Here is a 23876-nt window from a genome sequence, read left to right on the forward strand (position 1 = left end):
CAATCAGTTGTAGGTTCTATATGGATCTATAAGATCAAATATGCGGTAGACGACAGTGTGGAAATGTGCAAGGCTAGGTTTATGGAAAAGTGGTATGCACAAAAGTACGGGATAGATTATGAGTAGACCTTCGCCCCAGTTTCCAGATACAGTTCTATCCGGTCAATTATATCTCTGGCAACTCAGATGGGATGGTAGATTCACCAGGACGTCAAGACAACCTTCTTGAACGGTGTGATAGAGGAAGAAGTGTACATAGAACAACCAAAGGAATTTGAGACTCATGAGAGGCACACTCATGTGTGTAGATTGAAGAAAGCTCCATACGGACTCAAGCAGGCTCGCAGGGCATGGTATGGTAGAATTGACAGCTACTTGCAGCAGATGGGGTTCATCAAGACTCAAGAGTGACGCAGATCCCAACCTTTACTATTTGATGGTAGAGCGTAAGCTACTCATTCTAGTTTTGTATGTGGATGATCTCTTTTTGATAGGATCATCAGAGCTCATAGAGGACTGTAAGAGGAACCTGGCAGCAGAATTTGATGGGGTGTGTGGCAGAAGGATGGGGAGATCTTCCTTGGGCAAACAAGATACACTACAGAGATTCTGAAGAGGTTCAGAATGGAGGATTGCAGACCCATGTCTACGCCCATGATTACCAACTGGAAGAATATAGATGCATCATATGACAAATATGTCGACCCACCTTGTATATACTAGAGACAGCTCATTGGGTCTCTCATGTATTTATTCAATACTAGGCCAGATATTTGCTTCACAATCAATACCCTTAGTTAGTTCATGGTAGAACCAAAGAGGGTACATTGGGTAGCAGAGAGGCATATTCAGAGGTATATTCGCGACACAGTCGAGTATGGGTTGAAATATACTCGAGGGAATGACATCAGACTTTGTGGGTACACAAATGCAGATTGGGCAGACAATTCAGTGGACAGGAAAAGTACCTCTGGATACTGCTTCAGTGTTGGATCAAGGATGGTTTCTTGGTGTAGTAGGAAGCAGAGGTCAGTAGCATGGAGCTCTGCAGAAGCAGAGTATATGGCAGCCAACACAGCTACGTGTGAAGCTATATGGCTTCGGAAGCTGCCAGTGATCTTGTTCAGGAAAAGGATGGAGGCGACAAATGGCTATTGTGATAATTAGAGTTGCATAAAGCACTCTGAAAACCAATGTTTCATGACAGGTCGAAGCACATCGATATTCAGTGTCACTTCATCAGAGATTGTGAACAACGTGGAGCAGTCCAACTATAGTATGTTCCCACAGAAAAGAAGGTTGCAAATATACTCACGAAAGCTCTAGGGAGAGCTAAGTTCGTCTATTTTAGAGAACAAATGGGTATGGTGGAGAACTCGTTTCAGTAGCAGGGATAAGCTATTTTGGATGTTTTGAGTTGCAGATGTTGCAGTTGCAACAAGAACAAATGAGAGGGAGTTGCAGTGCAGATGCAGTGTTGCCAGTGTCAGCAGCAACTTAGACACTGCGTATATTAGAGTTGCATAATGGTTGGTGGGAAGTATGGCCAGACATCAACAGTGTGGTAGGAGATGATGCAAAGACAGGGTGTGCAGTAGCACTAGAACACATTCCTCGCTAAGAGGGAGTGTTAGTTTTTTGTAGCATTAGATGTGTTCTAATCATGAAATTTGGTGGAAAGGCTAGAATACATGAGATCTACAAAACCCAGAAATCGTTTCTGGAAATTCTGCCTAGAAATGACTTAATTAGATTATTAGGATTTTAAATATTTCCTAAGTCTAAACTTAGGGAATATGGTTAATTAATCAATATTAATTAAGTCAAAGCATGAATGATCTAGAAACTCACATAGATCAATCCAGAGATGATCCTAGCCATTGATTAAGTTTTAATTTTGGATGTTGGTGCTCCAATAGTTGATTATAAGAGGAAGTCGATGTGGTGATGGAGAAGACACCAATGCAGATACTTAGTTGCCCAGGCAGTTCAATTTTCTCATTAGCAGCAGAGAAGATAGAGCCAGAGGGTGAGTAGCAGGTGGAAGAGGAGGGCAACAGTATTCTAGGAGGAAGATTCCCAGTCCCCGAAAGAGGCAAGGAAGGAAGATTGAAATTTGCAGAGGGTCAGCGTAAGCTCTGCGTAGAGGGTGATGCAGGGAGCTCAGCGCGGAGGCTAGGGAGGCAATTTCGGAGGTAGAAAATAGTTGTAGGGTGAGAGAAAATTCTCACGATATTTTTGCTAGTATTTTCTGCAGATTAGATTGCTAGTTGGGGATCTAAATTATTGTACTCATAATTGTTGCTGAATATTAATAATAAAACCTTCATTTGTTGTACCTGCTTTTCTAAGTTGGGTTTTTTCGGGGACGATTGTCCAAAAATAACTGTGTCAAAATTCTTATGTGTGTGCTAGAATTTCTCAGTTTCTAGTATTTTATTTTCCGCAATATTTTTATGGTGAAAATTGCAGTCGTGATTTTATTCGTTGTTTGTCGTAGAAAATAAACTACATAATTAAATTTCCAGTTAGAAGAATAATTTCCAATGGCTACAATAGATAAAATTTCACACCCCTGGTTCCTCTAGCAGGCCTCGCATTCCTGTACATGCCTCGGCATGTCCCCCTTGAGGCCCTTCCATGAGAAGTGCTCCCTGATTGTCCTGTAAGTCTTCAGGAACCCCTGGTGTCCTGACAATGGTGAATCATGGGTTGCATGGAGGATTTTCTTCCTCAACTGTGAACCGGGAACTAAATAGATGCGCCCCTTGTAATAAATAACATCTGCCATCACATGGTAGTGCTCATCCCCATAGGTACCCTCCAAGATCTCTCACGCCTGACGATCCTTGGAGTACTCCACCAGTAGTTGTGTTTTCCAGTCATGGAAAATTCTCATGAGTGAAAGTGTCGTTGGGCCTCCTATATAACACATCTACCACCACGTTGTGCTTGCCCTTGACGTACTCTATGTCAAAATCATAGGCATGGATCCTGCTGACTCACTTCCATTGTCTATCGTTGAAGCCCTTCTGCCCCAGAAAATGGCGAAGACTGTTGTGATCAGTCTTCACTCTAAACCTATTGCCCACCAAGTACTGTCGAAATTTGCCCAAGGCATGCGTAATAGCCAAATCTCCTTGTGATAAATCGAGTAGAACCTCTCATGCAGACGGAGCTTTCTACTCTCAAGAGCAATGGGATGTCCACCATGTGACAGTACTACTTCGATGCCTTCACCTGACACGTCACACTCCAATGTGAATGACTTGGTGAAATCAGGAAGTGCCAATTCCAGGCAACTGCTCATCACCTCCTTGAGCTGCTCAAATGTTGCTTGTGCCTTGTCTATCCATGCGAAGGCCCCCTTCTTGATCAAATCAGTGAGGGGGGCTACTAATTGTGAGAAGCCCTTCACCAACTTCCTGTAATAAGTGCATATACCCATAAAAGCCCTCAACTCGATCATATTCCGAGGCACTGGCGAATCTCGGACGGTTCAAATCTTCTCCTCATGCACCCTTACGCCATCCTCCCCAATGATGTGCCCTAAATAAAGCATCTCTGTTAACCCGAACTCACACATGGACAACTTAGCATAGAACCACTGCCCCTCCAAGATCTTGAGCACCTCCTCTATATGCTACAAGTGCTCCTCCCATGTCTCGTTATAGATCAATATGTCGTTGAAGAAAACAAGGACATAACGCCTCAGCTTCCCACGAAAAACATAGTTCATGCAGGACTGTAATGTGGCTGGTGCATTGGTTAGCCCAAAGGGCATCACCAAAAGCTCAAAATGCCCATAATGGCAGTGAAATGTTGTCTTGGGGATGTCCTACTCACGAACCCTGATCTAGTGGTACGCCGAACGCAGGTCTATCTTAGAGAAGTACTTAGCTCCTCTAATCTCATCCATCAACTCGTTAATCCAGGGATTGGGATACCAGTATTTCAACATCTTCTTAATGAGGGCCGGATAATCAATGCACATCCTCAGTGTTCCATCTTTCTTCTTCACCAGGACAACTAATGAAGCAAAAGGGCTAAAACTTGGCCTAAGATGCCCAATGCCAAAAACTCGTGAATGGCCCTCTCAATCTCATTCTGATAAGCCTTGGGATGTTGGTAGTGGGTCGTAATCACTGCCTGTACTCCTGGTTTAAGCTCAATCGTGTGCTCAAACCCCCTATTAGGGGGTCGTCTTGGTGGATTGTCCCCATACACTATTGGGTACCTATCTAGAATAGCCTGCACATCCGGGTGTGGTGGTTGGGGCTTACCCCCTGCATCCAATATCCTCAGCTACATTGGCCACTCTATATCACCATGTCTCAAATCTGCTTCCATCATGTGTGCTGACACTGTCTGTGGAGGATATGAATGCATGCCTCTCAATAAGACCATATTCCTGTCAGGCCCCATGAACTCCATCTCTAGCTTATGCCAATCAGTTGTAACACGCCCGAGTATAACCACTGCACACCAAGCACTATGTTGGTATTAGGAACATCAACCACAAAAAATTGGTCGGTCATGGAGTAGTTCACCATCACTACTGTCATCCCGAGGACGTATCTGGTGCACAACATGGTACGGTCTCCTGGTACCAAGACCGAGAACCCCTTAAAGGACTCTGTGCATATGCCCCTCCTCTCCACCATTTGGGCATCTACGACATTGTGGGTAGCTCCACTGTCCACGAGTACTGAAACACGTTGCCCCTACACCGTGCCCCTGATCCTCTAAGTGAGGTACTTCGACACTTCTTGAAGTGAAGTGATGACTCCTGCTGCTGGCAAGAAAGGTGCTCCCCCTGGTGTGGGTGGTGGTGGGCCCCTGCCTCCAACTCCCGCCATAGGCGGACCATCATCTCCCACATATACCTCCTGCTCCACATCATTCTCCAGCTCACTATCAGAAAAAACCTATATGAAGTGGGCCTTGCCCTTGGTACATTGATGCCCACAACACCTGGCAGGTGAAGCACAACTTCCTCCAACGGAGGTCCCTCCTAGCCTCATCATCCAACTGTCCACGCCCTTGGGTGTCTCTCTGTGGTAGGGCCCTAGTGTCTCTCCCCCTCTGCTGAAACACGAGTCTAGGGGGTATCTACGTCCTAGTCCTAGGCAGAGCATCCTACAAGTCCCAGGCTCTACCAACTGTGTCCTGCAAAGTGGTGGGCTTGTTGGACCTCACCAAGCCCCTCAATGGCTCTGCTAGCCCCTCCAAAAACATAAAGACCCTCCTGGCCTCTGATAAATCTGGCACCATCACTGACAATCTCAGAAACTCAGAGATATAGGCCTCAGCACTCCCAGTCTGCTTGAGTCATGTCAGCTCTCCAAAGTGCTCCTATGGATCTCTTCTCTCGAAACGCTCTAGTACCCTCCAGGTGAAATCCTCATAGGTCGTAATTCCCGCATGTCTGATAGTGGTCAACCCATGGAACTGCCAATCATGGGCTTCCCCCTCTAAGTGCAGTGTGGCAATTTTGATTGCCTCTTGCCTCCGTCATCTGGTTGAGCTAAAAGTAGACATCCAACTTCTCAACCCATGCCCTGGCTGAGCTCTTACGCAAGCCATCAAAAGTTGGGAGAAATAACCTCCCCATGGTGCGTTGTAGATCAGTGCCATGTGTATAGCCTCCTCCACTCTGTCCCCTATTCCTATTGTTACCCTTAAGCTGACAAAAGTCCCTGAAGGTGATCGCCTCTCTGAAATTAGGCCCATACAACTGATACTGCACAAAATAGACCTCATGGGAATCTCCTCTTGCCCTTGCGGCCCTCTAGGACCTGATGCTATAAATGTGGGAATGGTTGACCTGGGTGGTGTGCTAGAATCAAGAGGTACGTTGGGTGGATTTGTTGCATGGTGGTGTGAAGTACCTGAGCCTTCACCTAGATGAATTTCTCCCTGAATCCCCTTACCATTATTGTTACTGCAGTTTTACTGCCTCAGTTCATCAATGCCCTTAGACAAATCATTGATGGCCTTCAAAAGATGTTGAGAAAACTCTTCTTTACTCATCTTATCTCCCTCATTATCCCCCATGTCTGGCCTCTCAACCTCTGGTTCAACTGTTACTGGATCAAGAGTAATTTGTCATTTCCTTTCTCTGCTTCTATACCTTTGCCTTCTGTAAGTGATGTTTTGCTTATCCTCTGGTGTCCTAGAATGATAGTTGCTCCCACAGGCTGAGCCAAGACTATGAGCTATGATACCACTATAATATCCCTAAGGAAAATTTATAGCAATAAACAAAGCATGCATAGCAAAAACACACATAAACTTACACACAATATTAGACACCCAAAAAAAACTCCAAAGTCTGCACAGAACTAAGCCATTTTATTATGATAAACAAGGGGAACAATACGAGATCGGAATGTATACACCTGATCTTGCCCAAGGCAAGCTAACAAGATCCAGGTGATGAAATCAGCTGCTCAACCACTAGGAGCTGTCCACCACAAAAGCTCTACCCTAGCCCCGGAAAATTGCACTGCTGGCTGCAAGAAATGGTGCTAGGTCCTCCTCCGATGCTCAGAAAATTCTGGGAAATTAAGCTTAGTCTCTCTGCCAATAACTCACCAAAACTCAGAAAGGGTTTAGTGAAATGCTGACCTCTAAAATTCAGCCCAATTTCCACTCACCCCTCCAGCCTCTAGGTAAAATATCACCACTGAAGGCCCCCAAAATTGCTGCAATGCTCCGCAATTCCCCCTTTGGGATTACCCCACAAGCCTCAACCCTCAATTCCTCCTTCTTGCACGCTCCCACATGTGGTATGAATGCCCTCTATGCATGCCCATGCAGTGACTGATGATGAACTCCTGTGCACAGGGAATCCCCTCCAAATTCGTACTCCACTATCACTCCAAACTCCAGAAATTCATGGCTCCAATCACCCCCATAAAGCCCCAAGAATTCGCTGCTCAGAAATCATCTCCTCTAGGTGGAGCGTATTTCCTTTTCTGCGCCCAATCCTGCTGGAAACCCCCACAAAATGCTATGCCAAACTCCCGGACAGGTCTAGATGTAGTGCAGATCACCTCCTTGGGTTGGCACTCGAAGCCCACCAACGGTAGGGTGAGATTCTCGCATGAAAATCTTGTGTGCTCAACAACGCATGCAAACTTGGCCCACAACTCAAGCATGCTAGTCAATGAGTGAATGTCAAATGATCAAAGATGAGCAAATGATGAGTGCTCCTATTTTAGTTGTTGGGCCTCCAATTCCCCCATGTCAGTCCCATCCATCAATTTCCCTCTATCTCTTCCCTCCAAGAAAGCGTACTAGCCAAGGGAAGCATATTCCTCTTTTGGGTGGCCCCCACCATCCACCATCAAATCGATTTTCCCCTTCTTCCTATGTTGGAGCCTTCAACTCAAAATTGCAAGTTGGGCCCCTCAACCCACTTTGCCTACGTTGCTGTCCAAAAATTAGCAAAAGTGGTCAAAATTGATATTTCACTTAGCAACCTTGCTAAGTGGGAATAACACATGGTTGTAGTTCATATATCTGATCTCCTACTAGTCAACTGGTCAACGTGGTTCTTGCAACAACTAGGAGGAATTCTTAGGTCAGTTTTAATTATGTGTAATTGATTCGCATCATAGTTTAAGGCTGACTCAACCCTCCTTTTTAACCTGTTACATTTTTGGCTTGGTTGTAGTTCATATCTCACAATGAACATACTGGACCTATAGATTTGTTTCCTGAATATTCAGTTATTAGAAACACATATCTTGAATGTTAGGGAATATTCTTAATTTTCAAGGCGGATATCCCTGGGTTTACCTAGCCAAACTGCTTTTGACAACCACCTATATAAACATTGGAGGTAACAAAAGAATACTGGCATTCCCTTCTACTTGATTTGAATATATTACATCATGAATGATTTAGTTTCAGAATGATAAAAGTTCCTTCTGATTTTCATGGTGTTGTTATTATCTTAGTTATTTTGATATTTTGAGGTTTCTGTTAACAGGGCAGGACAAGCAGTAGCGTCTTTGTTAAGGAGGTTGAATCTACCATATCAAGGGAATGAGACATATGGGAAAATTCGAATTAGTGGAAGGGTCATAAGGCATTGGCTTAGACCCAAATCTTATTTACCAAGCTCTATGTTCCCAGGGAGGAACCTAAGCTTCCCAAAGTCACATCTGCACAAAGGTATTGTTGACCAACAGCGCATGATTCGGACAGAAGACCTTTCTATTGATGACAGCACAGGTTCATTGATTGCAAAGAATTTAGACCATAGAAGTCTAATAAACAGGCCTTGGGAAGACCGAAATAAGCAGAACCTTTGAAAGGTTATCCATGTGCTTGTTCTTTCGACACATTTCAGGATGTTTTTACTTTACTATTACTTGTGCCTTTCTGAGTCTTTGTCAATGAAACCAGTTTTTGTTCATATTCCATCCTCCATTTATTTTTCAAGGAAATCACTGAAGGAAATTGTACCTTGAAATATATGATGACGGTGACTAGCCAAGGCAGAATCTTGTAGTCCTAATTAGACTTCCCAAGTATTGGCAACAAGCTAGCTGTAATCTTTATGTTAAGCATAGCTTTGTTTACTGTGGATACCAATTTTGTATCATACAGGAAGATTTATGTCAAAGGTATTTAAATTGAGAATGGAATCTAGCACTTTCTATATTGTGCATTTGCTTCATCTACACTAAATTAATGAGTTCCACCTGAGGGTTGACCTAGAGTTACATATCACTATTAAAGAGTTAGTGTGAACTATTTTTTACAATTACATTGTATCTAACATACCAATAAATTAAAGAAATCAAGAGAGAGGGTCCGTGTGTGAGTTAGAGCTGAAGCTTTTTCTACAAACTTCTTGTTCAGACAGAGAAGTTGATGCTAGAATCCAAACACCAATAAATCAAGAAATCAAGAGTGTCCATGTTTCTTACACATGAATCTTTTCTACAACATTTGTTGAGACAGAAGTTAATGTCAAAATCATAACAAGGTCAGTACCGTGATGATAGTGCTAATGATGTCATTTCTCTCTCTTGATGAACAATAGTCTAGCCTAGTGGATGTTCCCTAAAATAAAAGGCCTCCTGAAATCCCAGCTTCAATATCTACTCCATTGTCAAAGAGAAGGATTATTAAAGCATTTCTAAATATCTGAAAATTTAATTTTCAAGCAGCTCCTTAAATAAATGGTTGGACCGAGAGACTATTTGATGCAGTAGAGGGAAATTGAGAATTCAAACCCAACAATTTTATGTGACATAGTTTGCAAACAACCTTGGACTTATTTGAAGAGATGTGCTAGGAGACAAATAAATAATAATTCAAGAATACAACAATTGCTGAAGTTGGGGCAGTTCCTACTAATTGGTTGTTGAAATTTCAGAACTGTGCCCAATCTGAAATGTCCACGTCACTCCTATGAGGCCACAGATATGCCTAATGGAGTTTTAAGCATAACTGCACAAACTAATTTCTTTTAACAGTACTGCAAGAAACATCAAATCTCCCCAACACTACTATACAAACGCAAGAATGTAGACACTGCGAAGACTTGAGCAAAGATCATTTCAGCAGCCTTTAAGGCAAGATCTATCTCAATACACATCTGAAACATACTTCAATTACAGCAGAAATATAACAGTGACATATCAGCTCTGAAAGTTTCATTAAGCATGCTGAAACAACATAGCATTCAGTGCTGCTGTCCTCTATAATTCAGAATACTAAAACAACCATTAAACTTGTTCAATATGTGAGAGAAATCAGATCTGCAACCACAAATTTAGTACAGAAATGGTACACTTCATTTATCACAATGTTGAATATAAAATACAATAACTCAGCTCATTCCAAGCAAGGACTCTGATGTATCCAAAACCCTAGCTAGGGCATCCACAGTCACAGCAAACCCTAACTAGTGATAGAAAGGTGAAGGCTGAAGCAAGGCATTCCAACAAGCCATACAAGCCAAGATCACATCAATTATGAATCCCCAAGATCTCCCATTTGCATCACACTGGCTATCAAAGAGATCAACAAATTTGCATTCGACAAGTTACAATACTCAACACTTGCATCCCACAAGCCAATGAACCCTAGCGCTTGTATCCCATAAGCACTAATATTTGTTACAAAAGTAACATATCATCTTCCAAGATTCTCCTAGATGTCAACAATCAATCTCTAAGATACAAAGTAGTTGTTCTCAACAAAGATATTGTAATATCCCAGTTCCAAGTCCTCCCTAAGGGATCCAAGAAGTGAACCTCCCTAGGTGTCAACAGCAATGCCACCACTGCTCTGATCCTCTGTGTCTCACACAATTGTGAAGAATCCCCAACTCCATACAAGGCACTGTCTGGTGGCCTGCCAATGCCACCTCCTCCGGCAAACTCCTACCAGAGTATGTTGATCATCCCTAGACCCCGTGTACAATTTTCATATGAAGACAACCCAAGGACTCTGCCCAAAAATTGGTTGGCCACTGGTGCTGACCGAAACTCTCCTAGCGGAGGTGCACGCTCAACTGCTAGGTCAACTAGACCCTCTAGGTCATAGTCAACCGGTATACTTGGGAAATGATAGGTGGTCCATCCCAGATCCCAATGCCAGTCAGGGCTTCCAGCATCCCCAGTGCTTGGAAACACTTGCTGAGCTCCACTTAAGTCCACTACCATCTCTGTAGTCCACTCCACCAGGTACCAACTCAGAATCTCTCACCACCCAACCCCAAGAGAGGGATCGAATGCACAAACTCCCACATATAGAACAACCCCATCATGCGGGTGTTGCACCATGTGCAACTCAAGTCATCTCATCTCGCTGTCCTGATCAATACATACAATCTGACTAGGTAGCTCTGTCTCCCTCTGTCGAATGGGCCAAAGTAACCTAAGAGTGTTGCCAACCCCGTCTATGTATGCCCGAAGAGGGTTGCTCTCACACTCCAACGTGCACTCTAGCTACACCAGTAGGGAATCCAACTGCTCCCCAACATGAGTCAATTTGGTCGTGGACTCGACACAAACTGTTCTCATGCCCTCTAGCTCCTCATTCTACTGCATAATCGTCTCTCGCATTAACGCGACCTTCCTTTTTAATGCTAGAAGGTTGGCCTGAAACTGATGGAACTGTTATGGGCATCTATCACCCGTAAATTTGGTCACGGCTCCAGATACCTCAGCAACTCTTGGCATCTTGTCCATGGGTGGCACCCCCTCAACAAATGGCTCTAGGGGAGTAGGCTCTATCCTCTCCACCAAGGTGTTAACTGGGGCTATCAAAGAGATCTCTAATAAAGGTGACTCCTGTGCCACACCAAGTATATCAATGTGCTCCTCACCATCCTATGGGCTCTCAGCATCATGCTCAACGTCCTCCTCATGCTCCTGATATTTAAAGCTAGGTCTCCACCAACAAAGTGCCCCCTGGTCTCACCCTCTAATCGTCTTTGTCCTGTCTGCTCCTTTTCAGGAGATCTAGTGCCCTGATTTGGTTGACTTTCCCCACACGATGTAGATGGTTGCACCCCCACAGCCTGCTTACCTCTAATGTCTTTGTTGTAAGGGTGAGGATAGGTTTTGTCTGTCACCCTCCTCAACTGGGCCAACCTCTCATCGTCCCAATGAATTCTACCCCAAAATTTTTGCATACTAGATTTCCCTTGAGCCATGGGTTTTTCTCCGGTTTCACCCATCACTGTGCACCCATACCCAAAGTGTTAAAATTGGCAACTAGGGCCAAACTCCATGTGGGTTAGCTTATTTATGGCAGCTGATATTTTTATTGGATCCCTTTCATTGAGAGGTGTAGGATTGATCTAAAGATCATCCGATTCCGATAAGTATTTATGAAGTTATGAATTTATTTATGTTATGGACAAATTGTTAAGTCGGCCAGCAACCTATGGAGGCTCAGAAGTCCAACAGTCATGTCTATTCAACCTCTACGTTTTAGTATAAACAGAAGAGGACTTCAAGTCATTTCTACACACACTTGGATCTCTTCCTCTCTCTACTTGTCTTTGGGTTTTAGTAGGAGGAGAGATCCTAAGGAAACGCCGGAACTGCCGGAAAAGCTGGAATAGTCGGAAAAGCCGGAAAAGCTGGAACTGTCGGAAAAGCCGGAAAAGCCAGAAAAGTTGGAACTGCCGGAAAAGCCGAAATTGCCAGAAACCCTGGAAATGCCAAAAACGTCAGAAAAGCTGGAAATACCAGAAAAGCTAGAAAAGCTGGAAAAGTCGGAACTGCCGGAAAAGCAAGAACTACCGGAAAAGCCAGAACTACCGGAAAAGTTGGAAATGCTGGAAAAGCCGAAAATACCGGAAAAGCCAGAAAACCTGGAAATGCCGAAAATGTCGAAACTGTCGAAACTGCCAGAAAGGCCGGAACCGCTGAAAAAGACGGAACTACTGGGAACTGCCGAAAAGGCCGGAATAGACGGAGCATCTGTCTCTGAAGGAAGGCAACATGATGTATGAGATCATGGGCAGCATAATAAGCAGCATGATGATATGAGCATGGGTAGCATAATGATGCATGATGATATGAGCATGGGCAACATAATGATGAATGAGATCATGAGCATGGGCAGCTTGATGATGAATAAGACCATGGAAGATGCAGCATGATGAGCAGCATGAAGATGGGAGCAACTCGGTCATCAAGGTTCAACACATGTGACAGTGCAGCAAGGTGTCACACGGTAATGTGCAGCAAATGGATGAGATGCAACACTATGATAGGTGAAGGAGTCACCTTAGAGAATCAGGTGAAGCAATATGTCTTCAACTGATCTCTGCAGATATCAAAAGTCAAAGTGTTGACGTCTATTGTAAATGTACTATCTCTCTCACTTTCTCTGCTGAACTTTGAAACACATAAAAGAAGAATTGATCAAGGGTTTCCCCACATTGTGGGGTTTGTCCGTGGCTAGCGCCACATCTTGTGTCCTCTTGTTTTGGCTTGTCTTCTGCGATTTATATTTATGTTCTACCTACAGTTTACTTTAATGCTAATGTGATTGCTAACTGTGAAAATTTAAATAAATTGCTCTCGCATAGAACATACCTAAAATTAACATGGTATCAGAGCTGAGGTGAAGACAATGCCCAAGCAAGAGTGAAAGAGCAATCACCAAAGACAGTTGGGACAAGATAAAAGGATCAATGGGTTCCTCATCCCTCTTCAAATTCACCCTGGGTGAAGTCGAAGCAGAGAATATTATCAGAATGGCGTAGCGGAAGGTTCTGATGGCCTACCTAAAGATCACTTCATTGGGAAGTTTGGATCTAAGGGTGGAAGGAAAGACAGATGCCTTGGTTACAATAAGTTCGGCCATTATGCGAAGGAGTGTCTGAATGGCAGAGACACTTCTCTTGATGAAGATAAACAAATCATTCCAGGGTCAAGGGAATGACAAGTAATACAGTTCATCAAGGAGAAATGGTCAACTCTTCAAAGAAAGCAAGGAACCCCAGGCACTTCATCGAATAGATAATTGTGGGATTATACTTGGAGCTGATACCACCTATCCCGAAAAGGGTGCAAGGGATGTTACCCCTCAATTGAATGAGGATAACTCGATTTATCTACAGAATCTCTTTTATGTACTTGATCGCAAGAAGAACCTAGTGTCCATGTTAGCAATGGAAGTCAAAGGTTACAAGATGGCACTCATCGATGGAGAGTTATGTGCTTGAAAATAGATTTTTCAAAGATGTTTTTGAGTATTGGGTTGTATCAAGTTGTAGGAAGTCCACTGTGAACCATGTCCATTGACACAGCACTGGAAGTCTGTGAGTCAGATGGTGACAGGGATGCCTGAAGAGCATGAAGGTACATGTCTGAGATGTATCGAAGGAAAATCTTACAAGGGGACCATTCCCCTCATGCCACAGGTCCACAGGTTTGGAACAACCCAAGGAGTTTGAGATTCATGATCAGGAATCTCATGTATGCAGGTGGTAGAAAGCCCTCTATGGCTTGAAGCAAATCACCCCGGGCATAGTATGAGAGGATCAACAACTATCTGATGAAGCTGAGATTCACTAGGAGTGAAATCGATCCAAACCATTACTCGAAGGTTGTGGATGATAGACCTCTCATACCGGCACCTATGTCTAACAGGTGCAAACCCTCTCATTTGTAGAAGACAGAGGGAGTTGGATTCCGAATGTGGAAAGATAAACTGCAAGCCTGTGACTACCTCAAGGATCTTAACTTTCAGAAGTTATATGGTAGTGATGTCGGACCAAATTTGGGAAATGCCTCTGAGTTTCATAAACTCATTCGCGTTGATGTTCTTGGTGAACCTCTGTCTGGACATATGTGTTGCAGTTAGCATGGTGAGCTCATATTTGGTTGAGCTTCACCGGATTGGTGCCTAGAATCTTCTAAGATATCTTCAGGGCACAATCTCTCATGGATTGAGATACACTGCCTGGAATATTTCAAATGCTAAGTGGGCAGGCAGTGTGAAGGATCACTAGAGCACTTCTCAGTGCTGGTTCTCCTTGGGATTTGCTTCGATATCCTGGATGAGCAGGAAGCAGAAGTCGGTGGCTTTGAGCACCGCCGAGGCAGAGTATATTGCTGCTAGCAACCAAAAATGGGGTGATAGACAAACGAAGAGACGATAGCATAGTGTGCGGAGCGCACAACACTATAGCAAGCTTTACTAAACTGAGCACAAAGAGACAATGTAAGAAAAGCCTCGATATAAGAAACTTACTTTGATCAATTTCGAAGATTTTCAAACAACAAATCTGAGCACGTTACTTCTCCTCAACCGAACATGCGCGTGCAACTATGACCTCTCTCCACAGGTTTTCAACGCCTTTGCCTACCTGAGAGGCAGTCTGGTTACGAAAGCTCTTCGGTGAGCTATTTGGATACCACTATGTAGCAAGATGGTTAGTTCTCCTGTGAGGTCTAGATGATGTGTTCTCCATGACGACTATGTAGTAGGATGATTAGTCCTCCTGTGAGGTCTGGATGATGTGTTCTCCATGACGACTATGTAGAAGGATGATTAGTTCTCCTATGAGGTCTGGATGATGTGTTCTCCATGACGACTATGTAGCAGGATGATTAGTTCTCCTGTGAGGTCTGGATGATGTGTTCTCCATGACGATTATGTAGCAAGATGATTAGCTCTCCTGTGAGGCCTGGATGATGTGTTCTCCATGGCGATTGTGTAGCAGGATGATAAGTTCTCTTGTGAGGACAGGATTGATTAGTTCTCCTATCAAGGCATCCTACCCATGCAGTTTGGGACTCATGGGAAGTACCTCTCATCTGATCAATGAGCAGGGAAATGAGGATAGGGACCATAGTAGTACCAATGGATGCATCGTTGTATCTACCGTACTCCCTATGCTAGGATGACCTTCATTGATCTGGGATCAATGATACTGGTCTGGGATCAGTTGTAGGAGTTGTACCTACTATGACGTTGACTTCGGGTCAGTTGAGACTAGTTTGGGACTAGTGGTACATACTCTGAGACTGACTTCGGGTCAGTGTAGGACTGGTCTAGGACCAGTGAGAGTGGTACATACTATGACACTGGTCTAGGACCAGTGGTACACACTCTGAGACTAATGATACTGGTCTGGTGTAACGACCCATCTTTAATTGCACATATTATGTGTCCCTGTATAAAAAACAATAATACTAAAATATAATAATAAAGGAATAAAAATGATAATTATAAAATAGAATAAAGATTTAGTATGGTACCAATAACTAATTAATTAATCTAAAGTTTTAAAGTTATATTAAAGCAAGTATAAATAAACTTTATATATTAGAAAAAATATATATATATAAATAAAACAAAGTATATATATATATATATACATAAGGTACAAAGTATGTCATATAACATAAATATTATTAATATGTATATAATGATCAAATGTATATTACCTTCAATCTTATAAATATAAACCATCGCATAAAAGGTCTAAGCTTAACGCATAACAGAAACTTCTGTACGGGAGGATGACTCACAGCTGGAGGAAGCTGTCACCGCGAGAGTAAGCGGTGGAGTCGGTGTACAGGGCAGCCACCGCTTAGCCCTAACTATAAAATCACTGAGATATGGCTGAGAAGGGGACAGAAAAACGGAGAGTGGAGAGGAGGAGAACCAGGAAATCAGGAGGTTTAAACCAGAGGGAGCTTTACATTGCTCTGAGGTTCTGGGCACGGGGGCAGTGAGCTTCGGTGAGAAGCTTGCTGGATTGGCTGGGAGGAATTGGTTTCCCGATAATCGGATCCGAATAACCGCGGCGTCATCAACTACATCGGAGCAGGCAGCAGTTCAGGTAGGTGTTCGAAATTCCTTGCAGTTACTGTAATTCTGTTCTGTTTTGGTTATTACCGTATATACTGTATTTTCTGTTCTGTTTTGGTTATTACCGTATCTAGATCTGGTTATTTTCGAAGTTCAGTAGATGGTCACAACATCTGGGACCAGTTGTAGGAGTTGTACCTACTATGACGCTGACTTCGGGTTGGTTGAGACTGGTCTGGGACCAGTGGTACATACTTTGAGATTGACTTTAGGTCAGTGTAGAACTGGTCTGGGACTAGTGAGAGTGGTACATACTATGATGCTGACTTCGGGTCGTTTGATACTAGTCTGGGACTAGTGGTACACACTCTGAGATTGATGATACTGGTCTAGGACCAATGGTAGGAGTTGTACCCCCTATGACGCTGACTTTGGGTCGGTTGAGACTAGTCTAGGACCAGTGGTACGCACTTTGAGACTGACTTCGGGTCATTGGAGAATGGTATGAGACATTCTTGATCAATTCTTCTTCTTCATGGTTCAGTAGAGCTAAGTAGAGTAGAGCAAAGCCAACAGAGCCAACAGAGTTGAGCAGAGCTGAGGAGAGCCAAAAGATCTAAGCAGAGCAGAGCAGAGCCAGCAGAGCAGAGCAGAGCTAGCAGAGCAGAGTAGAGGCAGCAGAGCTAAGCAGAGTTGAGCCAGCAGAGCAGTGCAGGGCACTGATGGCAGAGACAATACAGTCGGACATATGGATCAGCGGATGGAGTTCTCCCTAGTTGAGAGGGAGTGTTAAATTGGCAACTAGGGCCAAACTCCATGTGGGTCAGCTTATTTATGGCAGCTGATATTTTTATTGGATCCCTCTCATTGAGAGGTGTAGGATTGATCTAAAGGTCATCTGATTCCGATAAGTATTTATGAAGTTATGAATCTATTTATGTTATGGACAAATTGTTAAGTCGACCAGTAACTTATGTAGGCTCAGAAGCCCAACAGCCATGTCTCTTCAACCTCTACGTTTTAGTATAAATAGAAGAGGACTTCAAGTCATTTCTACACACACTTGGATCTCTTTCTCTCTCTACTTGTCTTTGGGTTTTAGTAGGAGGAGAGATCCTAAGGAAAAGCTGGAAAAGTCGGAAAATTCGGAAAGTCAGAACTGCCGGAATAGCCAGAAAAGCCGGAAAAGCTAGAAATGCTGGAAAAGCCAGAAAAGCTGGAACTGCTGGAAAAGCTAGAAAAGCCGGAAAAGCTGGAAACGCCGGAAATACCAGAAAAGCCAGAAAAGCCAGAACCGCCGGAAACGCCGAAGAAGATAGAAATACCGGAAAAGCCAGAAAAGCCGGAAATGTCGGAACTGTCGGAAAAGCCGGAACTACTGGGAACTGCCAAAACAACCGGAGCATCTGTCTCCGAAGGAAGGCAGCATAATAAGCAACATGATGATATGAGCATGGGCAGCATAATGATGCATGATGATATGAGCATGGACAGCATAATGATGAATGAGATCATGAGCATGGGCAGCTTGATGATGAATAAGACATTGAAGATGCAGCATGATGAGTAGCATGAAGATGAGAGCAGCTCAGTCATCAAGGTTCAACACATGTGACAGTACAGCAAGGTGTCACACGGTAATATGCAGCAAATGGACTAGATGTAGCACTATGATAGGTGAAGGAGTCACCTTAGAGAATCAGTTGAAGCAATATGTCTTCAACTGATCTCTGCAGATATCAAAAGTCAAAGTGTTGAATTCTATTATAAATGTACTATCTCTCTCACTTTCTCTGCTGAACTTTGAAAAACATAAAAGAAGAATTGATCAAGGGTTTCCCCACATTGTGGGATTTGTCCCTTGCTAGCGCCACATCTTGTGTCCTCTTGTCTTGGGTTGTCTTCTGCGATTTATATTTATGTTCTATCTGCAGTTTACTTTAATCCTGATGTGATTTCTAACTGCGAAAATTTAAATAGATTGCTCTCGCATAGAACATACCTAAAATTAACACAAAGCTTCCATGATCTTCTAGCTAATTTCCCACAACTGGGCCAAGATCATGCTCCGATACCACTATAATGTTCCAAACTAGGAAAAATAGTGCTATGCAAAGCAAACAATAAAAAAAAAAACCATAAAATTGAAACATTTAGTGCACACCCATAAAAAGTCCAAGAATAACCAACAGCTGAGCCATTTTATTATAATCTAGCAAAAAAGTACAATAATGTGGAAGTGGTGCACCTGGGCTTGCCTCAATGGCAAGCGTGATCAAGCTCAGGTGGTAATATGTCAAGCCCAGATGGCACATATAACTGTTGCAATGATGCCCTACACTGCCCTTGTGAAACTGTGTTCTCCTGCAAAGATGTTGCTGGAAACCCCACCTCTGGTGCTTAGAAAATTACGGGAAATTAACCCCGACCTCTCCACCAAATACCCAGAATAACCCACGAAGGAATTGGCCAAATGTTGACCTTGGAATTTTGGCCCAAATTCCCCTTAGCTCCTCTAGTTGTTGGCTAAGTTGGGACCCCTGTTTGACCCCTTAGATCTGCCCAAAAAATTCTATAAAATTAGGAGTGTGATCCTTGCCCAAAACCCAGAAAAACCCAGAAAGGGTTTCCCTTGGTTCCAACCTTAAAAAATTGACCCTTCACAGCTTGGCCCTCCTCCAATTTCGAATTTTGTTGCTGTGACTGATCCTATCAATCTCTGCTCTCCCAACTCCAACAATCCTCCTCAAATGGCCCTCCAAGTGATCTCCTACTTCTCCCAGCCAACTCCAGCTCTACAATTCCTTCCTCCAACTCCCACGTGAGCCCAATGATGGCTCTCTGCACAGGCCCAGGTGACTGTAAATCGAACTTCTCTAATGCAGCAACCTCCTGCTCCAAAACTCCCCCGGAATGTTGATCCTCCATTGTAGCTTCAATGCCCAAACTCCCCCGATAGTTGTTGCTCGGATGAACCCACAAGCAACACCTGTGTGTTCCCCTTTTGCATCCTCCAGAAACACGCATTGGCTGAGACAAATGCTGAATGATATGACTATGAAACTCCACTAGCTCTCCTCCAAGGTAGTATGAATTACCTTCCTAGGGTGGCACTCGAAATCCATCGAAGCAAGGGTTGAGTTCTTTGCTCTGAGACACTCGTGTGCTAAACAACATAGTAACCCTGCTAAGCAGCTCAAGCAACCAAGGTTGAGTTCAATATGTCAAAAGATAAGATCTTGAAATGAGAAGAGTTTCCTTCCTTATATAGATTTTGTGGAGCACTTTTCCCTCCATTTTCCCTCCATCATGGGTCCCTCACTTAACAATCGATTTCCCCTCGATGCAAATCGAACTAGGGAATGTGTTTTCTCCTAGTTAGGGTGGCCCCCAGGTACAATTAACCACATTAAAATAACTTCTACTAAGTCTAGCCTCCTAATAAAATCAAATGGGCCCCATCACCTCCAAAATCATCCCCAAAATGTAGAAATTAATCTTGTTCCAAAATAATTTAGGAAGGGACATTACACATGTTGAAACAACATAGCATTCAGTGTCACTGTCCTCATAATTCAGAATACTAAAACAACCATGAAACTTGTTCAATATGTGAGAGAAATCAAATTTGCAACCACGAATTTAGTACAACAACGGTACACTTCATTTATCACAATGTTGAAGATAAAATATAATAACTCAACTCATTCCAAGCAAGGACTCTGATGTATCCAAAACCCTAGCTAAGGCATCCACGGTCACTGCAAACCCTAACTAGTGATAGAAAGGTGAAGGCTGAAGCAAGGCATTCCAACAAGCCATACAAGCCAAGATCACATCAACTATGAATCCCCAAGATCTCCCATTTGCATCACACTGGCTATCAAAGAGATCAACAAATTTGCATTCGACAAGTTACAATACTCAACACTTGCATCTCACAAGCCAATGAACCCTAGCGCTTGTATCCCACAAGCACTAATATTTGTTACAAAAGTAACATATCATCTTCCAAGATTCTCCAAGATGTCAACAACCAATCTCTAAGATACAAAGTAGTTGTTCTCAACTAAGATACTGTAATATCTCGGTTATTAATTTTAACAATTTTCTCGGGATTTTGCATAAGAAAAATATCATTGTAAATTTGCTAAACAAATTTAACAGATTGACCCATAAAATGAACAACAAACAAGGAAATATAAATTGCTACTAAAGAATAGACAATCAACGCATGCAGGAAATCTCAACTTTATTTATATTAATAAAAATTGATTTTACAAATTTGGAGGATAAATGAGATGGGATCTTCCTAGTGAATTTGGCCTCAGGATATATCCGCTGCAACACTGGATCTGGCCTCCCAAAATAGAACTGCAACCAATAAGCGCTCTTCTTAATTTTGAATGAATTCACCAAGGGGAATGAGACGGGTTTTCATCCAATCTCACCATATAACCCAAGGGTTCCCAAGGTTGACTAAAGTTGAGAACTAGATTCTCGGGACCTCTCACAAAGACAAATACTCAAATCCAAGATGTCCCAAATGATTTCATCCTCCTTCTAAAGGCTTGATAGATAGATCTCCAATCTTCTAAAAGTATTTTATTTTTTGTAATGTTCCTAATTAGGAAAAATAGTGATATGCAAAGCAAAACCAGACATGCAACACAAAATTTTAAAACATTCAGTGAACACCCATGTAATCTCCAGAACTGACAACCAGATGAGCAATTTTATAAGTAATTTGAGCAATAGTACAATAGTGTGGAAGGAGTACACCTGGGCTTGCCTCAATGGCAAGCTTGACAAAACCCAGGTGATAAAATAGCAAGCCCAGATGATAGAGTAAGTTGCTCCAATGATGCCCTGCGCTGCCCTAGAAAACTACATTGTCTGCTGGAAAGACGCTGTTGAAAACCCCACTCCGATGCTCAAAAAAATCTATAAAATTAACCCCAAGCTCCTCAGAAATAACCCACCAAAACCCAGAAAGGGTTTGGTCTGGTTTTGACCCCCAAAATTCAGCCCCAAATACCACGTCCTCCTCCAACAGTTGGGAAATAAGGCTTGCCTGAAAACTCCCAGAGAAAGCCCTCTAATCACTCTAATCACTCCCAAAATGCTGAGTTACACTGCCCCCAGGTTCTCCTTATTTCTCCCGTCAAAACCCAGCTCCAAAACTCATCCCACAAACTCCCACATATGTCCATTGAGTAGCTTTTGTCCTGGCCCTAGATGCTCCAAATTATGTTTCCTTCAAGCAACAATCCCCTACTCCCAAACTCCTCCAATAAGCTGTTATCCCACTAAAACTCCTATGCCAAATTTCTCCCGACAATTGCTACCCAGAAGACCATTGAAATGACCCAAGCATATCCTCTCCTGCGTCCTCCTGGAATATGCACTAGCTAAGTGAGTGTCTGAGTGATTAGCTCTTAATCCCTCCAACTCCTCTCCAAATTGGTACGATTTCACCTCCCTAGAGTGGCACTCGAAGTTCCCCAAACAAAGGGTGAGTTCTCCGCTTGGAAAACTCAGTGTTGAACAACAAAGTGACCAGGTTAAGCAACTCAAGCAACAAGAGTAAGTTCAATTGGCAAAAGACCCAAAATGAGGCTGAGCTTCTCCTATTTATAATTTGTGAGCTTCTCTTTCCCACGTGGGCCCCTCCATCAAGCTCTTCAACCTCCCTTCCTTGGCTATTTGAATTCCTCCCTTGGCAAGTGTGTTTTTCCTTGTATGTGTGGCCCCCACACTCCACTAACAAAATATTTCAGCCTCCCTTTTTCTCCTAAGTCTTTCTCCCAAAATTTTGTGGGTCCCATGGTCACCAAAAATGTCAAAATTGTGGAAAAATAAACTTGAGACAAATTAATTTAGGAAGGGACATTACAATCCTCCCCTCCCAAATGTTGCTTGTCCCCAAGCAACTTCAGTGTTGGATGCTCAAGTATGTGTTCACCTTCCCAAGTGGCATCCTCATCCGGTAAGCTCCTCTAGCGTACTAAGTACTCCCTGGTATTTCTGCTCCTTAGTTTCCTCTCCCTAGTCTTCAAAATGGCTTCCAGTTCCAGAACCAGATGTCCCTCATCATCAAGTGGAGGCAACTTTGTAGTTGTTGTCACCTGCTGCCCCAACACCTTCTTGAGGCATGAGACATGAAAGACATTGTGAATCTTGCTCCTTGGTGGAAGCTCCAGCTCATAGGCCACCTCCCCAACTCTCCTAGTCACCTTGTACAACCCATAGAAACGTGGTTCTAGCTTCTTGTCCCCCTTCTGCTTCAATGTAGACTGACAATATGGTTGTAGCCGCAGAAAGACCAAGTCCCCCTCCTCAAACTACCTCTCAATCCTGTGCCTATCCACATACATCTTCTATTGATTTTGGGTTGTCAATAAGTTATCTTTTGTTAAGTTATGGTATGTTCTATGCTTATAACAGTTTACTTCTTTTCCTTATTATATTCCAAAGATTAGCAATCACACGTACATAAAGTAAAGTGCAGATAGAACATTAAACGATCGACAGAAAACAAGCCAAGACAAGAGACACAAGATGTGGCGGCTAGCCAGGGACAAACCCCACAATGTGTGGGGAAACCCTTTGATCAAATCTTCTTTTATCTTCAATAATTCAGCAGAGAGAAATAGTACAATAAATCTGATTCATATCAGCAGTAGCAAACCCTAGATCAGCAGCATCAGCATTAGCGGCTTCATTATCAAACTAGGGCAGACCATATCTCACAAATCGACCATCGGATTGACTTCATTCCACCACCAAAAGTTTCGGCTTCCAAAGGAGGTTCAGATGAACCTACAGCGCAGTTTAGATGAGGAGATCTTCTAGGCCACGCAGGTCAATCTTTACTTCTGCAGTTGCAGCTTCAGTTTCAGCAGTTTCCGGCTTCAAACTAGGGCAGTCGATATCTTGCAAACCGTTCATCGGATTGACTTCATTCCACCACCAAAAGTTGTGGCTTTCAGAGGAGGTTCAGATGAACCTACAACGCAGTTCCAAAGAGGAGATCTTCTAGGCCATGCAAGTCAATCTTTACTTCTGCAGTTGCAGCTTCAGTTCAACAGCTTCCGGCTTCACATGTGTGAGAGAGAGACCCATTTCAGCACAGTAGAGAAGAGACTCATTTCTGCGTAGTAGAGAGAGAGAGATGTGATGAGATGAGTGAGTCCAAATGAGGAAAAGTCCTCTTATATTTATACACAACGTTGGCGGGTGAATAGATGCGACTGTTGGGCTTCTGAGCCTACATGAGTTGTAGGTCGGCTTGATAATAATTGCATAATCAAAATAAATTCATATCTCCATGAATACTTATCGAAATCGGATGATCTTTATATCAATCCTACACCTCTCAACGAGAGGAATCTAATAAAAATATTCTCAGCCATGAATAAGATGATCCACATGAAGTTTTGCCCTGGTTGCCAATTTTAACACTCCCTCTCAACCATGGAGAACTTCATCTGCAATTTGTTTATCGGTCATTACTATTCATCCATCAAATGCACTGCCCTGTACAGCCAGACCCTTGCCCTACT

At 43.1% G+C, this 23876-nt stretch overlaps 1 protein-coding gene across 2 annotated transcripts in view; it reads left to right on the forward strand.

The window, feature by feature from the left end:
• MRL1 (Pentatricopeptide repeat (PPR) superfamily protein) overlaps nt 1–8655 on the forward strand; it is a 403655-nt gene extending 395000 nt beyond the window's left edge. For both annotated transcript variants that reach the window (XM_089404401.1, XM_089404402.1), the window contains exon 19: nt 8000–8655. In XM_089404401.1, coding sequence (XP_089260527.1) covers nt 8000–8324 — 325 coding nt within the window. In that variant the 3' untranslated portion in view covers nt 8325–8655. The remainder of the gene's footprint in view (nt 1–7999) is intronic.
• Nucleotides 8656–23876: the final 15221 nt, after the last annotated feature.

The sequence above is a fragment of the Pinus tabuliformis genome, chromosome 2_2, assembly GCF_031772625.1.
Source record: "Pinus tabuliformis cultivar Carrire ecotype Pingquan chromosome 2_2, CPIR1, whole genome shotgun sequence".
Classification (NCBI taxonomy): Eukaryota; Viridiplantae; Streptophyta; class Pinopsida; order Pinales; family Pinaceae; genus Pinus; species Pinus tabuliformis.